The sequence below is a fragment of the Lepidochelys kempii genome, chromosome 11 (genome assembly GCF_965140285.1).
Source record: "Lepidochelys kempii isolate rLepKem1 chromosome 11, rLepKem1.hap1, whole genome shotgun sequence".
Lineage (NCBI taxonomy): Eukaryota > Metazoa > Chordata > Testudines > Cheloniidae > Lepidochelys > Lepidochelys kempii.
This window is the reverse complement of record NC_136390.1, coordinates 36,708,162-36,726,812: the sequence shown is the minus strand read 5'-3', so window position 1 is coordinate 36,726,812 and position 18,651 is coordinate 36,708,162. Positions and strand designations below refer to the sequence as shown.

Genomic DNA, 18,651 nt, shown 5'->3' with positions numbered 1-18,651 from the left:
TTTCCACATCCTTCTTGTAGTGTGGGGCCCAAAACTGGACACAGTGCTCCTGCTGAGGCCTCACCAATGTCGAATAGAGGGGAACGATCACGTCCCTAGATCTGGTGGCAATGCCCCTACTTATACATCCCAAAATGCCATTGGCCTTCTTGGCAACAAGGGCACACTGTTGACTCATATCCAGCTGCTCATCCACTGTAAGCCCTAGGTCCTTTTCTGCAGAACTGCTGCTGAGCCATTCGGTCCCTAGTCTGTAGCGATGCATGGGATTCTTCCGTCCTAAGTGCAGGACTCTGCACTTGTCCTTGTTGAACCTCATCAGATTTCTTTTGGCCCAATCCTCCAATTTGTCTAGGTCCCTCTGTATCCTATCCCTACCCTCCAGCGTATCTACCTCTCCTCCCATCTGCAAACTTGCTGAGGGTGCAATCCACACCATCCTCCAGATCATTAATGAAGATATTGAACAAAACCGGCCCCAGGACCGATCCTTGTGGCACTCCACTTGATACCGGCTGCCAACTAGACATGGAGCCATTGATCACTACCCGTTGAGCCCGACAATCTAGCCAGCTTTCTATCCACCTTATAGTCCATTCACCCAGCCCATACTTCTTTAACTTGCTGGCAAGAATACTGTGGGAGACAGCGTCAAAAGCTTTACTAAAGTCAAGGAACAACACGTCCACTGCTTTCCCTTCATCCACAGAACCAGTTATCTCGTCATAGAAGGCAATTAGATTAGTCAGGCATGACTTGCCCTTGGTGAATCCATGCTGACTGTTCCTGATGACTTTCCTCTCCTCTAAGTGCTTCAGAATTGATTCCTTGAGGACCTGCTCCATGAGTTGGCATGGGCCAGTCGTGGGTTTTTAATTGCAGTATAGACATACCCCGTAGTATGCAACAAAGGTCCCTTTTGCAGAAGGCCAGTAGCATTAGAAGGGCTTTGTTTTTCAAACTCATCTTTTTGTTAGCATTACCCATTTTTTATAACCAGGTGATATTATCTGCTGAGTCACATCTTTCCGGGAGAGAAATATTGTAGGTTCTTGTAGTCTTTCTGGACAGTAGACAATCTGGAATAAATTCCTGTTTCCTTGGATCTCTTCTGGTTTCTGTTTGGAGCGAGAGATTCTAGAAACAGTTCCTTTTTATCATGGAGAAGGCTTGGATAGAGGAGATTACAATGCTAAGGGAAGAAGGAACAGGATTTCTATAAAAAAAACTTTTTTTCCAAAATCAGGACCTAGCACTCTCATCCATGATTAAAGTCTAATGTTCTCTGAATATAAATATTATTTCTCTTATGAGAGTGATGCAGAAAAGTAAATAGAAGTTTTATAAAGATCCTTGGTCTGAGTCACTAGACAGGTGGCACACCCAGAAGATCTGTTCTAGTTTCTGAAAAAAACCCTGTAAATTCTGTATTTAGGCTGCCTCTGTATCCACAGTAGATTTTTCTGAGCTGACAAAAATATCTGTGGATCTCTCTTGGGTGAGTTTTATGAAGAATTCTTTCAGTCTAGTTTATCTCTACAGAAATCAGAACCTTAGAAGAGCAATTTCCTAGTACAAGTGCAGAGCCATAAAGCTTTTCTGGCTAAAACACTTGGGTTCATGATATGTGCCAACAGTTTTACAGAATCCTGGGAAATATCAATGAAGACTTTGGTGATCAGAGATGAAGAAAAATTTCCAGGATACATCTGTAGTTTGAGTTTGTATCTTTTTACGTGACACTGAAATGTTCATTCTATGTAGACTCTGAAGATGCCTCTAGTTCAAAACTGTAAGTGGAGAAGCTGTAAGTGGAGAAGGAGTGGAGAAGGAGAGGGAGGTGTTGGGAGAAAATAAAGGGCATCTGCTGGTATCTCCTTTGTGGCATGGCTCTCTTGTAACAGGTATAAACCTGAAATCTAGTATTTTGGATTCCTTTGGTAAGTAAATCTCCTGGGGGTAAGAGACACTTCTCAGGTCAAAATTTTGCAAGCCATTAGGGTAAATACTGATTTGATTCTTTTGCTTCAAGGTAGATAGAAAGGAGGAGAAAACAGAGCTTTGGAATGTGGGGTAAAAAGTTTGGATGATGCAGTTCTACCAGGCAGATGTGGACAGCTATAAAGCACCAACAGGATATTAATTAAAAGCAATATATTGTTGTGCCCAAAAATAGACACTTGAAAATGTTCCTAAAATCATCTCTGGTCGCTTGGCTTTAGTAAAGAATAGAGTGGCATAACACCAGTGTGATCTTACAGTTTTCACTGAAAACTTGATCCATTCTTGCTGAAGGTAAGTTGGGTTGGGTTTTTGTTTTTGTTTGGTTTTGAGAGTATTTTTTAATTCCATTCAAATTTACACTTACCCAGAGGTTAATCTGGGCTCATTGGCCAGAATGGTTTGGATCAGATTCTGATCTCAGCTACACTCGGGTAATCTAAAGTAACCACTTTAAAATTAGTGGAGTTATTCCAGATTTAAATCAGTGTGAATGAGAAATCATTGGAGCTATGCCAAGTTACATCAGTGTGACTGAGATAAGATTCTAGACTCTTGTACTCTTATTTTATTCAATAGGGATAAAGACAGTAATTTTGGAAATATGTGAGCAAAGCTTTACTTCTCTTGAGGAAAAGGTTATAGGCCAAATTCAAGCCTAAAATAAGCTGGCATCGACCTCAGCAGGAGCTGTACCCATTTACTAACTTCAGCACCCTAGTTCTGAATTTCCTCTACATGGTATTCTACTATTCCAGAGCAACACAGACTTGAAGAAGAATATTTCTGTAACTGAAGTGAGCTTTCCAGTTTGGGAAATGATGAAGGGGGTTTGTTCGCTCCCATAATATCAATTAACATAATTTTTTTTCACAATGATGATTGTATTCACTGTTTCCTGATGACTCACTTGAGGGATTCAAAAGAAAACCAACCACTACAGTGAGGATTCTAGTGAGGTATCAGTTCATAACCCATTCTCCCTAATTTTTTTGCTCGGGAATTCTGATTTGTTTTTCTGGGTTTTTTTTCTTCACTTGTTGGGAGCAGTAATGTTCTATCTATGGCTTTGTGAAATTGTGTTAGTGTCATGAATACAGATTCTATTTCAGCTCTTTTTAAAGACACTACAATTAAGTAGCATTTATAGTTAGCACTTCTTCATCCTCACCCCCTGAAGCTTCTACACAGCCTCTCTTTTTTAAGTTGCTCTTTTATGTAATAATAATTAGCTATATGGGCTTTGAGAGTTCATCAGTTCTTTCCTCTTGTCTCAGATGTGGTTGGAGATCTGCATTTTTCTTTTTATTTGTATCTGTTTATTGGGGGTTAGGAGGGTAAGAGGGTTAACCATTTTCTCTTCTCCCAGTTAATCTACGTTAATATGAATATATTCATTATAATATAAATACATACATATTTAAAAATAATTCCAGTCTGTCTGGGAGACCATTTATGAGGATTCAGGTGGTGTGTGTCTGGGTCAGTGAAAATAAAACACACCGTCCAGAAGCATTCCTCCGAAGCATTCCTCCACTTCCAGCATGTACATAAGTATGCCTGCTTAATAGATTGAGCAGATAGGATCATATTATGGACACACTGCATTTTTCCACCAGTGTGTAAGATGGCAGATCTGATTTTCAAATGGTTATGTTGACTTTAAAATCTCTGGCCATTTCTGAGACTTCAGTCATGTTCATGGGTACCTGCACTCTAACATGATCTTTTAGGGGTTTTACCATTATGCCATAAATTGTCAGCATGATCTAATCTTTACTGTCGTGGCACCTAAGTTATTAAACTTGCTCCTCCTTGACATACACCTGAGGGCAACCCTACATGTCTAAAAACTCTGCTGCTTCAGGACTGTTTTTTGTTTTAATCATGAATGGTCCCACTTTGTCTCTTCAGTACTTTAGTCACTTTTGATTGGTCTATTTCATGAGGATGCTACTTGTATTGTACTTTATATGCTCCATGGACAGAGTTTGTTTTTCCAATAACCCCACCACTAACTAGTTGTCAAGAAACTAATGAGGCAGCAATAATCATGAAAGAGGAGGTTCCTTATTCTGGGCTGGGATCTGTGCCTTCATTTTTTTGGCAGAGGCAGGAAGGAATCCAACTGAAGCCTTCTTTAACCAGATGATGATGGGTGGCACAAAAGGACTACAGAAGTACTTGAATCCTCCATTTCTTCTCTAGGCATGTTTGGATTAAATCTCAGTATGTTGATTCTTACTTGGAGATGTCCTTTCTCTTACTGTCTTCATGTCTCTATTAGGTTTTATGCTCAGAAGGAATCAGATGTAGAAGTCCATAGAATGCTACCACAGATGGTGCATCTTTAGTCTTTGCTACATATAGTGCACATCTTCTGTTCAATATTCTCTTCTTCCAGTAGATTTACAGAAAAGAACATATATGAGAGACCTAGCATATATTAAAACATGTTAAAATATAACTATAGTAAAAACTAAATCACTAAACCAGAGAGAACAATTTTGACCATTGACAAAGTAGGAATCAAACTGGGAATTAGAGATAGGGAAAGATTTACCTTGCTGGAGGGCTTAAACATTCTTGGTTCCTACTGGTTGCCACTTTCCTGACTTACATTTCCTGACTGAATTTGATGAGCATTTATTCCATTAAAATAGATACTGTACACTATCATTTACAGTAGATGATTAGAAATGATCAATATATGATTTTATGGTTATACTAATTGCTTACTATGCCACTGCTCATATACAGATATTATGGTGGGATACACAGTAGTGTATCTGATAAGCAGTTATAAAGAAAGCCAAGAGATTAACTTGAACTATAAATATATTATATTATAATTATATTATATTAGACAAATGATTTAAATGTGATATAAAGATTCCTGCTACTGTATTCAGTTGATGAAAACAGTTATATAAAATGTTGGGCTCTAGCTATTTTCATGAACCCATATTTTTACACAGATATCAAACATGTGTTTCATTTACAGGCTACATTTAAAGGATGGATGGATATTATGTATGCAGCTATTGATTCAAGAGCTGTAAGTACATTATATGTTCTAAAGTCTTCTTTTCCTTGTATAGACTCTGAGGTCAACGTTGTAACAAAAATGAGTGAGTGAGCATGGCAAAAATTCTGCTAAATACGAATTATTATAAACTGATAGCAAAACTCCCATTGATTTCAATAGCTGCAGGGCAAAAATATATTAAATAATTAGAGTGGGAAGGTACTATCCCAGGACAGAAGTATTTTGGATCTTTGTGTTGTGAGTTGCTGCTTTTTCAATGAATTATTGACATGGAATGTTAGTGCTGATTTTCTTTCTTTTTTTTTTTTTGGCAAAACTTGTTTTGTAGGTGGAGGATCAACCTAAATATGAAGACAACCTATACATGTATCTTTATTTTGTCATCTTTATCATTTTTGGATCTTTTTTTACCCTGAATTTGTTCATTGGTGTTATCATTGATAACTTCAACCAGCAAAAAAAGAAGATAAGTATTCAAGTGTCTCATCTCTGTCCTAAAGACAATATAAGACATTGCTTTTTTGAAGTCATAAAAAATGTGGAATGTTTGTCCCAAGCATTTATTCTGATTGAAACAATTGAAAAGCATTATTACATAAAAGCGTACCAAGATACTGTATGCTATAGCTTCATAATAGTCCAGGTGATGAGTGGGACACATCCTTTCCCTTCCCCGCACCTCCAAGTTATTTAGTGTCCTGTGGATATTCCTTTCAATGTAACTGGAGGACTAATGCATTCTCACACATGGCCATTTCCTACAAACTCTTTATGTGGTTGCACCATTGATTCTAGGTCACTCTACGCAAGCACTTATTATTTTCTCTGGGTTTTTTTCCTTTTTGGCTGAAAATTCTGGCCCTTCTCAATCTGAAGGTCATTATTATAAAAGTGCAAAGAGAATCTTTTAGGCTATTTTGAGCTATCCGTTCATGCAAAACACAGTACATTACTTCTTTGTGGCATCTCTGCATACTTCCACTAATGGCATTCATGGCACTGGTGCCTCAGTGATCCTGAACCTTCTAGAAAGCCATGACAGCACTGAACACTTGGGGATAGATTCACAGAAGGACATAGCCACCTAACTGCCACTTTAGTGCATAAATCCCAGCACCAGGCCCCACTGGGATTCACAAAACCTGCTCAGCTGCTGTCAAATTTGTAGGCATCTAAACTTGCTTGGATTTTTGCAGTAAAAGTTCTCTAGTCCCCTATGTTGCTACATCTGATGATGTGTACTGCAGCCCCATGCCAGGTGTCCGGATGCCTAAGCCACAGAACAATGCATGAACCAGGAGAAGATAGGCACTCCTGCACCTAACTTGCCTGTAGGAACTGATCCAGTAAATGTCTCAGAGCTCACCTACTATAGGTGGACTTACACAAAATGATGGCGGTGTGGGGGAGAGAAAGCGGGACCATTCTTATAACTTTTAGTCCAGTGGTTGTTAGTCACCTGGGATATGTCAGACCTACAGTTCAAGTCCTCTCCCTCCCCACCACATATGGGATCAGCAGAAGAGATTGAACTGCGATCCGCCATAGACTACTAGGCTTTGGGATACTCTGATGTGGGGCTCCTTCATTCTCTCTTTTTCAAGCTGTCCCACTGTGGATAAATAAGCTTTAAAAGTTGTTTGGAGCAGATGGAGTGGATCTTTGCTCTTCTGCCTCTCTGGTGAGTGCGCTAACCAGCAGGCCACAATGTCATTCTCATGCTCTCTCTCTGGCCCAATGATTCTTTAATTATTTATCCAAAGTATAACAGTTTGAAAGGGAGAGACTGTGGGAGCCCCACACATCAGAATATCCCTTCGCCCAGGAGTTCAGGCACTCACCTGAGAAATAAGGAATCCCAGTTCAAATCCTTCTCCCAATCAAGTGGAGGGAGACTTGAACTGGGGGTCTCCCACATCCCAGCTGAATACCCTAACCACTGCACTAAAAGTTATGGGGGACATTCTCCTCTCCCAGCTTCTTGCTCAAATGGCATAGGTGCCTAACACAAATAGAGGGTTTGCAGTTGAGAATCCCAAGCAGAAGGAGGTACCTTCCTGTAGCCCAAATTTTGGCACCTATCTCCAAAAGAGAAACAGGGCTTAGCACAGACCCGTCAGCCTGGCATCTTCCACTGGCTATTTTAGGTGAGGAACTGCCCAACAATGCTGCCATTTTGTGAATGCCATTCTGCGGTGCCTCTCTCTCCCCATTCATTGTGCAGAGAACCTAGGTGCTGAACTCAGGCTTTGTGAATTCCAGTGATTTTCTAGGCACTTAAAAGTTATGCACGGCAACACTTAGCATCCCCCCACCTAAGTTCCTTTGTGAATCTTGCCTTTGGTGTCATAGACCGTTATTAAGAAGGTGTGAGCTGCACCTGCCTCAGTTCCTTTCTGACCATGGTCTGTTATGGATGTGAGGAATCTCACTGTTATGCCAGGTCTGCTTGACTGTTGGATGTTCTTTTTTAAAACCCGTTCTTATAGTTTTGTCTATGTGAACAGTTAGTGTGCGGGAAGCTGGGGTGTAAAATTACAGCACACTAGCGTGCTGTGCACTAAATGTCCGCATGGACCCTCCTACCACATACTGACAGTTCCCTAGTGTGCACTGGAGTACAGAAGGGAACTTTTAATACATGGAAGCAGGGTCCACCTGGACCCTAATTGCATGGCATGTTGGTGTGCTGTAGATTTACACTTCAGCTTATTGCACAATAACTGTTTGTCTAGATAAGCCCTTATTATCTGTTAGTCTTAGCTAGCTAAATATATATATTACCAAAGCATTCCCTTTTCAGTTAAAATATTTCATTTTAGCTCAGTGCATTCCTTCACTGTGCTTGGGTCAGTGCCAACAATGGCAGACCTGAAGAAGAGTTTCAAGAGGTGTGCCTGCAGTTCAGGGATATTCCTGAAATATGATGTACGCACATACTACCTCTTTTGTCTGGAGGAAACTCACCTCCCAAGAGATGTAAAGTCTGATAGGTTTTCATTCCTCAAGCCCTTTGAGTAAGGCTGTTAGAAAGAGCAGTGGATTCTGGCTGGCACACCACGAGGGCCCACAATGGCTGTCTTCAACTCCCAGCCTCTCTCCCACTAGCCTCCTGAAGCCAATCTTGACTCTGCCTAATAAGGACTCCACTACAATGTCTAAATAGAAGCCAGACAGGACATAGGCATTAAAAGAGGACATTTCAGTGCCGAAGGCATTAAAACCACAACCTTCAGCTCCAGTCAGTCTCTTCCAGGTCTGAACAATCACAACTGAAGAACTCATCTTTTTCAAGACCCTAAAAGACCTTGTGGTCCCAATGTGCCAGTATTTAGTTACCTAAGTCAGAAAATAGTTTTCACTCCAGTATTGAGTTCATGTTGGATGCCAACTTTTTTTCTCTCTAGCTCCCTGGAAACAGGAAGAAGAACAAGTATGCTGAAAAAGATTCCCCACCATTAAGGGGAAAGCACCATAGAAAAAAACGGTAGTACTTATCTTGGAAGAGCACCAATTTGGTATTCAGAGTAACAGCCGTGTTAGTCTGTATTCGCAAAAAGAAAAGGAGTACTTGTGGCACCTTAGAGACTAACCAATTTATTTGAGCATAAGCTGTAGCTCACGAAAGCTTATGCTCAAATAAATTGGTTAGTCTCTAAGGTGCCACAAGTACTCCCTTTCTTTTTGCAATTTAGTATTGACTCCTCTGGATCCTCCTGATCTCCCACTTCAACCTCACCTCTCTGGTGCCAAAGACAACATCAGCATCTCCTGCTGATATAGTCTTTGCCTTACCAATATTGTTTCCTTGGGCTCCTTTCCCAGATGTCTTCTCCTCTTCCAAGGAATCTCAGAAGAGGCAGACTTGGTTCATTCAGTTACCCTGATTCCTTCCTACAGCGAATTCCGCCTCCCATTTTGGGATTTGTATGCCCAAAGACCATTTTGCCCCCTTCAATGGACATCAGACAGAAGGCCTACCCCTCAGGGAAAATTACATAGGTAGGGAAGAGAACTCAGTCATGGGGAAGGAGACTGGAATAGACCTGCTGAAGGCAGGATGGAGAAAACCACAGGGAGTAGGACAGGTTCCTGTAGGGTCGCTGAGATAGGGCGTGTAAGAAGCATGGAGATCTCTGAGGGAAGAGCACAGAGTCATTATGGAGGGGAGACAGTGGGAAATCTGCTGGGAGGAAACAGCATAGAGGAACTCGGAAGGGCCCTGGAGTAAGGGCAAAGAGCACAAAACTTCAGCCCAGCCCAAGACGGGCAGAAGAAATTGCTTTGGATCTTTGTTTGGATTTACAATTGGACTTTTGTTACTCATAAGCAACTGAACTTGGGAGGTGATCTGGCTGAAAAGCTGGGCCATGGAAAACCCAGACAGAGACAGGCCAGCGTAGAGTCAAGGAAGTGGTCAGCAAGGGGTGTTAGACGTGAAGTCCTGTGCAACGGCATGCTCTGCTGCTAGTTAGGGACTGTGGCAGTACGTGTAAACACTAACAGACATCCAAAAAAACAGAGCTGTGAGGCAAAGGTTCTGTGTTTGGGAGACACCCTTTTTGTCACTTCTCTGTCTCCCCAGTTTTGATATGTATGTCAGGAGCAAAGATCCAACTCTACCACATTCGCCACTTCGAGCCTGGAAGGACATAACAGTGGACAAGTGGGTCCTAGATGTAGTAGAACTCGAGCTGGTCAGGATTTTTTTGGCCAAATGTGTTTTCATCCAGAAGGTTTCTCAGTTCCAGGATTAAATTTCTGGTTGGAGAGAAACTCACCCCAGGTTCCTATCTCTGCATCTGCCACATCCCAGATGAGTGCCCTAGTCACCAGGCTATAGAGTCAATTTCTCACTCTCTCTTGCCCAGTGTTATTTAATTATTTATACAAATGGAACAGCTCCAACAGGAGAGACTGAGAGAGGCCCACGCCAAAATAGCGTATGGGCATGGCTATACTTGCAGATGTAGAGCGCTGGGAGTTAAACTAGCCTTCGGAGACCACAGTAGGGAGAACGCTGCCCTGTGTTTACACTGTCAGATTCAAGCGCACCGGCGTAGCAACATTAGCAGCTCTTGCAAAGCCACAAAGAGCAGTGCATTGTGGTAGCTATCCCAGCGTGCAAGTGGCTGCAACATGCTTTTCAAATGGGGGCGGGGGGTGGAGTGTGACAGGGAGTGTGTTGTGTGTATGTGGAGAGAGAGACAGTGTGTTTTGGGGTGCTGAGAGTGTGTCAGCATGCTGTCTTGTAAGTTCAGACATAATGGTTGCTTTGTCCCAGAGCAGATGAGCATGCCGGCTGTCAAAAACGGAGCTTTGAAAGGGGATATCCACATTCCTACAGCCGATTCCAAAACAATGAGAAGAGTGGCCACTTGACTTCAGGGGATTATGGGACATTTCCAGAGGCCAATCACAGCGCAGTAATGCAACACCTCCTTCACACTGACACCCAGGTGTTTCAGCCTGGGTGCAGCAAGCGTTATGCTTCTCATGGAGGTGGATTACCAGGAGCGCTCCAGCTGCAGAGTCCAGGTGCTCTATGTGCCTTGCCAGTGTGGACGCATCGGGAGTTAGGGCGCCCAAGGCTGCTTTAATGCGCTCTAACTTGCAAGCGTAGCCCAGCCCTGTAGAATGGTGCTTATGCCACTCATTGGGGGGTGTGGTAGATGTATATTCAAGTCCCTGCTCTAAATCAGGCAGAAGTGGAGATCTGAAAGGTGGTCAGCTGGAACTCAATACATATATTCACTCAACATTACGACAGCATTAGATTTAGCTTCACGTTTGATGCCAGCTTTGGCAGAGCTGCTTTACAATCTCTTTTTACTTGAGAATTTCTCAGCCCATCAGTCATCTCAGCTAAACTGAGCTTACCAGCCTCCAGCGAGTGGAAATATGCACAGGTTCCCTAAAGAAGAAAGAGAGGTTACTTACCAGTAGCTGTAGTTCTTTGAGGGATGTCTCTGAATATTCAAACTCCCTACTCAACTTCCCCTCTTCCTCATAGTTTCCTGTCCATCTTGGACTGGGAGCAGATGTGATTGAGAGTCACACCTCTCTTACATAACTTTGGGCCATGATCATTATGGATGCAGTGACAAAGTTTTCCAGGAGGTTCTGGATCATCATGCAGGTACAGGTACTTTGAATCCCATGACTGTGAATATGCAGAGGTATTCATCAAAGAACTACAGTTTCTGGCGAGTCTCCTCTCTTTACCTATAATTGCTTGTGTCAGAGTCCTTCTCTTCCTTCATCCTACAGTAGGAACATCCAGATCTGTAAGCATTATTGTCACAACCTATGAGGAAACAAAGAAGTCTAGTTTTAAGAAGGGTGAGGGAAGTAGGGTGCAGGGAAGAGTAAAAACTGGCAAAAATAGTGGTAAGTAATTGTCTCTTGTCCTTTCTCCCTTCCTTATTAAACAATAAAGATATCCAGAACTGCATGAGAATATTGTAAGCAGCAGATAATATACATTACATGACTGCTTGTAAAGAAAAATCCCCATTGTTTGAGAAAATCAGACCCACATCAGAATGGGTTACAGAAGAGTAAGGACTGGCCCAGATAGCAACATTACAAATGCCCACAGCCATTGCTTCACCCCTTTGTGCCCAAAAGGTGGCTAAACTTCTTGTTCAGTGTGCCTTGACCCTGAAAGAGGTTGGGCATTTTACTCATTCATTTGTGTGGAAGTGCTTGAATTTGATAGCCTGCCTAATATTGACAGGATTAGTGCCTTATCTATGATACTCTGGGACCTGAAACTAAAACCTCATGAGCTTAATAGTTAATTAGACCCTGTTACTTGATGCCTTTAATGCATGTCAGTATTTAACTCTGCAGAGAGCCAATGGAAAAGTAGCTGATGGTAATATATCTCCTTTGATCTCCTAGTGAGGATGTATTTATAACATGGCTTCACAATAAAATATAAGATTATAACAGACACTTATTTTCCTTGTAATCCCTTTTCTCTTTTGAATGTGAATAAAGTTTTGAAAGATTATTCATGTAAATATGGTTATAACCAGTTTTGATTTAATTTCCTTACTTTGGAGGTCAAGATATTTTTATGACAGAAGAACAGAAGAAATACTACAATGCAATGAAAAAGCTAGGATCCAAGAAACCACAAAAACCTATACCTAGGCCAGGGGTAAGAATGACTTAATCTGTCCAGACTAAAAGGTCAATTTAAAAGAAAAGAAGAAATATTAGCTTGTAAGCAGTTTAGAGTTCACACTTGTATAAAGACTAGATATTTGATTTATAAAAAGCTCATGTACAAGTTATCATGAAGGTAACCAAAAGTGGAAAATTTAAACACATTAAGGAAAGAAAGTACCTTTTCCCTCTGCTACCATATTTTTTCTCTTTTTATAAATGTAAAGAGGACAAGATCCAGGAATCTGAACTCTATTGTATGCCCCTTTCCTGTGAATAATAATAATAAATCATTGCCATACTGTCTGCTTTCATTGTAGCAGTTCTAAGAAGCGAAATATGTTGGTTTATTCAGCAGTAAAGAACATGTATATATTAAGTCTGGGATTTTCAGAAAAGTGTGAGGGATTTATTAAAATTCACATTGGAGTTGGTTGTCTAAGTCTTTTAGGATCCTTTGAAAATCCTATTATATTTTAACATTATAGGTGGAGCTTGTGGAAACACATATAGTTAAAGTTACCTAACACTTCCCATTGTAATTCCCTAATTTCCATTGCTTATAACTTTGCCAAACTTCTATTGTTTGGGTTACAATTTCTCATGTTTGCTCCTTACCTTGGGCTGAATTTTTCTGGAAAGTGTCATCAAAAATGGCCCATGCAATTTCCAAAATTTGGGGAGGGGAAGGGGGGACAAGAAGTTTTACCAACATTAAATAATTTGTCCAATAATTTTTTGGACAAATAATATTAGAAAGAATGCTAAGGTTGCAAAGTCAACCACTCAAAAATTAAGAAATGCCAGAATCAAAACTGCCAGAATCATGCAACCTTAATTCCCCTCCCTTTGTGCACATGCGTTAGGTACAGTCTTTAATTACATGATCACAATCTATTATTTCTACACGGCCCCTGCCTCATTCAGTGCACAGAATGGCCAGTGAATGAGAGAGAGGGTTGCAGAAAGTAAAAGGGTGTTTAAGGTAGTAAATTGGGACCCAGTAGAGCTGAACGCTTTTCCAGCCCTGCTTCAAACTTGCTGTGTGATGCTGGGCAAGACTATCACAACATGTACATGCAAGAGAGCTGAATTAAGCTCTAATATTTGTATTATTAATTTGACAAGGCTGCCCTTTTACTGAAGTTCTATACACTGTGTTAAGAGATTTTCTTACCTTCTTCCAGTATAATATGGAATAGAAAATAATTGTAAGGTGTGAATTGAATGGTTATCTTTTTTCCCCCTCCAGAACAAATTCCAAGGCATGGTATTTGATTTTGTGACAAAACAAGTATTTGATATTGGCATCATGATTCTTATCTGCCTTAACATGGTCACCATGATGGTAGAAACAGATGATCAGAGTGATGAGATGCAAACTATTTTACAGCGGATTAACCTGGTGTTTATTGTCCTGTTCACTGGAGAATGTGTTCTGAAACTGATTTCACTCCGTTATTACTACTTCACCATAGGCTGGAACATTTTTGATTTTGTGGTTGTCATTCTCTCCATAGTAGGTAAGAATTATTTGTTAAATTAAAAAGAAGCTAAAATGAGTGGAAGATGAAAATTTACTGAAGGTGCTTCATGTTTGGCTTTTGCTATTACAGTGCTTATAATTAAGTTGTTTAGCTTTTCATTTCCCTTAACTTTATCGAGAGTAATCACCAAAATTCTTATATTCAGTCATCACCATAGTATCTGACTATATTAGGAATAATTTGTATGAGAGAATTGATAAGAACTTCTCTTGCCATTCTCAGTGTCAGAAATTACACAATATCCACTCTTGAACTATCAGATATTTTACATAGGATATATTAAAAATTAAATTAGAACCTATACAGTACATCAGGGATCGGCAACCTTTGGCACGCAGCCCATAAGGGAAAGCTGCTGGGGGGCTGGGACGGTTTGCTTACTGGCAGCGTCTACAGGTTCGGCTGATCGCAGCTCCCACTGGCCGCGGTTCGCCATCCCAGGCCAATGGGGCTGTGGAAAGCAGCAAGGGCCGAGGGATGTGCTGGCCGCCGCTTCCCGCAGCCCCCATTGGCCTGGGATGGTGAACTATGGCCAGTGGGAGCTGCGATCAGCCAAACCTGTGAACGCTGCAGGTAAACAAAAGGCCCAGTCCGCCAGCGGCTTTCCCTGATGGGCCGCATGCCAAAGGTTGCTGATCCCTGCATTACATTTACTTGACATATGAAACGTTAGTAATCATATAAAACATGACTATATGATTTGGAAGTCTTTGCAATTCTCCATCATTCTGATACTGTAGTACAGAAAGATTAAATTGCTGTAAAATATTTTCCCCTTACTTACTAGCTGTTTTGTTTTTACAGGTATGTTTCTAGCAAAGGTCATCGAAAAATATTTTGTGTCCCCCACCTTGTTCAGAGTTATCCGACTTGCCAGAATAGGTCGAATCCTGCGTCTCATTAAGGGAGCTAAAGGGATTCGCACTCTGCTTTTTGCTTTGATGATGTCTCTTCCTGCTTTGTTTAACATTGGTCTCCTGCTTTTCCTGGTCATGTTTATCTATGCTATATTTGGAATGTCCAACTTTGCCTACGTTAAGAGGGAAGCTGGGATTGATGACATGTTCAACTTTGAAACTTTTGGCAACAGCATGATCTGCCTATTTCAAATTACCACATCTGCTGGTTGGGATGGCTTGTTAGCACCAATTCTTAACAGTGGAGAACCAGACTGTGATCCTAATAAACCTCACCCAGGAAGCTCTGTTAAAGGAGACTGTGGTAACCCTTCAGTTGGGATTTTCTTTTTTGTCAGCTATATTATCATCTCATTTCTAGTTGTAGTAAACATGTATATTGCTGTTATTTTGGAGAACTTCAGTGTTGCTACAGAAGAAAGTGCAGAGCCCTTGAGTGAGGACGACTTTGAGATGTTCTATGAGGTTTGGGAAAAATATGATCCAGATGCAACCCAGTTCATGGAATTTGAGAAACTGTCTGATTTTGCAGCCGCACTTGATCCTCCTCTTCATTTAGCAAAACCAAACAAAGTTCAGCTTATTGCAATGGATCTGCCCATGGTGAGTGGTGACAGAATTCACTGCCTTGACATCTTGTTTGCTTTTACAAAGCGTGTTTTGGGGGAAAGTGGAGAGATGGATGCACTTCGAATACAAATGGAAGACCGGTTTATGGCATCCAATCCTTCAAAAGCCTCCTATGAACCAATTACAACCACATTAAAACGAAAACAAGAGGAGGCATCTGCTGTCATTATTCAGCGTGCTTTCAGACGTTACCTTTTAAAACGAACAGTAAAACAGGCTTCATTTGCATACAACAAAAATAAAATCCAAGGAGGGGTTGGTCAATGTATCAAAGATGAAATTCTTATTGACAAGTTAAATGAAAATTCATTTACAGAGAAAACAGACATGACCACCTCAACAGCAGTTTGTCCACCTTCCTATGATTGTGTAACAAAGCTAGTAAAAGAAAAACATGAAAAGGAAGACAAAGATGTTAGAAAGAAGGAAAAATAAAATGCAAGCAAACAATTCTGTTTGTGTGAAAAGTTGTTTACAGCCTGTGAAGGTGATGTGTTTGTGTCCACAGGACTCCTGTAGGAGGTCTATGCCAAACAGACAGTTTTTACAAATATACTGTATACATAAGGTCAGTGCCTATAACAAGACAGTGACCCCTTGTCAGTAAACTGTGACTATAATATGGGGAAACAACATTGACTGGAGGTTACTATTTTCACTACCAGCTGACACTGCTGAAGAGGAGAGAAAAAATGGCTACTCAGACTGTAGGGACCAGTTAAAGGGGTGCAAACCAATAAATTTGTGTGTGTTTAGCATAAAACAATACAGTAACTGTATCCACTGTTTGCATTTCAACTGCCACATTTGTCATATTTTTACAAAATCTGTGTTGGTGGATTCATCTTTTTTTTTAAATCATGTTTATTATATGTAACTATTTTTGTAAATGGGGTTTGTGTTGGGGAAGGGGTTAAGTATTATTTTACAGGTATGAGGACCAGGTGTTCTATAATATGACTCTAATATACACACAGAAATTATTTGCATGAAGGCATGCTGCACTTATAGATCATGCATGAAAAAACATTAAGTCACAGAGAACAGATTTTTAACTACTCTGTGTTTCTGGGAGGAAGTAATAAATTCTGAGGTGCTTAATTAATGTATTCATGTTGTGTCACATCAGACAAGTCTTTATATGCCTGTAAAGTTCTCTATAATCCACAAGAACAGAACAGATGCTTTATTTTTACACAGACCATTAATCTCAGCAAGTGCAAACTTCATTGTAAGGTCTGGAGTCCAAGGTTTTATGTCTTTATCAAATGGTTTTCTGTATAAAAATATTAAAAGAATCTGCCCTAGAAAACACAATTGACCAAAAAGAACCCTTTATAAAATTGTTCTGCTTTATCCTGCAGTATTGTTTGGCCATCTTCAGCTCTCAGTAAGGTTGACATTGTATATGTTAATGAAAAGCCCTCTGTTCTGTAAATAGTAATTTTACCCTGTGGTGCATGTTTGAGCAACCAAATAATGACATGAGCACATTTATTGCATCAAATATGTACCACAATAAGTGTAGTGTGCAAGCTTTCTACAGGTAAAAGTATGTATTCTCTACCATTATAGATAGTTTGGATGCTATCAATGCATGTTTATACTGCCTATGCAGCTGTTCTTTCAACAGTCCAGAATTCTTAGTTATAGGAAGCCATACATCAGAGGTAAAGAGAAACAAATTGTTCAACAAGACCTCATTTCTTCACATCATTAAGCAATAGTTTGCACCTAATTTAAGAGCTTTTTTGTTTTAAATTTTTAAATCTTAAGTGACAACATATGGTGTATAGCAAAACTGTACAGACGTGTTGCAAACTGCTAAACCTGTTGAAAATAATGTGGTTAGAATTTTATAAGCAAATATAAATATTGTAAAAAAACCATTTTATTTTATTTTTCAGCATTATGTACATAAAATAAGAAATGAATTTTATCTTCAGGTTGATGTCACAGCCATTTTTATTACTTTCTGACCACAGCACTTTTTCATGGAAGAACTTCAGAAAATAAGAAATGAAGACAAGAATGGGTAGTTGTAGGTGCTTTTTTACTATATTTGAAAACATTTCCATTTGAAATAATTTGATAATTTCTGCAAAATAAGTGCACAATTTGCTTGATTGCAAGAGGCTATATTTTTTGCTTTGGAAAAGGATGCAAAGTTTTGTTTGAATTTCTAGCAGTGCCTGCATCAGAATTTTAAAATATCCTTTTTCGTTCACAGAATCCTTTATCTTTTCCAGGGTTTATTTGCATTTATTCTTTTTGATTCATGCTGCATTAGAACTACTATTAATATAATCTGGGTCCACAATATTTTTTCACAGAAACAAAGTAGCAAAATTGTATAATCAAACACATCAGGACATTTTATGTTTCTTACACAAGAAAATTACATATAGACTTCTTTTATTAAAACTATTGACTTATACTGTATTAGTGAACTGCATGCAGGAAGATGCTATTACCCTAACTGATGCTAAACAACATTATTAATGCGCCAAAATAATAAAGATTACATTTTTTATTGTATTTCCTTGTCTGTTTTTATTAACTAAAATTAATATAAGATCAATGTTATTATGCTATAGTGCATAAGAATCTGATCCTGCATACCATTACAACCAGGTATTGTGCTTACTATCAGTCAAAAATCTATTGCTGTCACTGGGCTGTGCCCCTTAAGTAGTACTGCCACTGATAATGTTCACAATCTTTTAATAAAATAGAGTAACAAAAATACAAAAGGGATATAATATTTGGTGGGAGGAAACAGCTCTAATGTGAATAGGAATGTGATTAAGATTATAATGACAAAGTTATTTTTACATAATATTCCACCTCTTTTATAACTTAGCAGCTATTTTTTTTTCCTTTCAAAGGGCCTGTTCCTGGCACCCTTACTCAAGCTGAGTAGCTCCAGAAATCAATGGGGTTACTTACATATGGACAAAACATTCTCCCACTGCTGTGGGTATCTGCCTGGGTGGGAGAGCAGCCTCCCTGGGGTTGCCACATCCCCATCCTGTGCATGCTGGTGGAGAATGGGCTCAGCCTTGGCTTGATCTCACAAATGCATCAGCAAGCCCAACTGTACCACTACCATGTACCAGGTATAGACCTGTCTTAGTGTACTTCACTATCGGCCTGAACAAGAAGAGATCAATTGCATTTAATAATATGCTGGCAAAGAAGATTCTTATAGCACTCCACATGAGAGCCCTCGGGGCAGAAGTGTGATTGCCCAACAATAACCTCTGGGGTATCTTGGCAAGAAAGGAGTGATGCCCCTGAAGTGTAACCTAATCCACTATTTCTATGGATG

At 40.0% G+C, this 18,651-nt stretch overlaps 1 protein-coding gene across 8 annotated transcripts in view; it reads left to right on the top strand.

The window, feature by feature from the left end:
- The window catches only part of LOC140895606 (sodium channel protein type 1 subunit alpha), a 181,918-nt gene extending 164,060 nt beyond the window's left edge, over positions 1 to 17,858 (top strand). For all 8 annotated transcript variants that reach the window (XM_073305722.1, XM_073305718.1, XM_073305720.1 and 5 more), the window contains 5 exons: positions 5,006 to 5,059; positions 5,379 to 5,516; positions 12,114 to 12,218; positions 13,479 to 13,749; positions 14,578 to 17,858. In XM_073305722.1, coding sequence (XP_073161823.1) covers positions 5,006 to 5,059; positions 5,379 to 5,516; positions 12,114 to 12,218; positions 13,479 to 13,749; positions 14,578 to 15,755 — 1,746 coding nt within the window. In that variant the 3' untranslated portion in view covers positions 15,756 to 17,858. The remainder of the gene's footprint in view (positions 1 to 5,005; positions 5,060 to 5,378; positions 5,517 to 12,113; positions 12,219 to 13,478; positions 13,750 to 14,577) is intronic.
- The last annotated feature ends 793 nt before the right edge of the window (positions 17,859 to 18,651 follow it).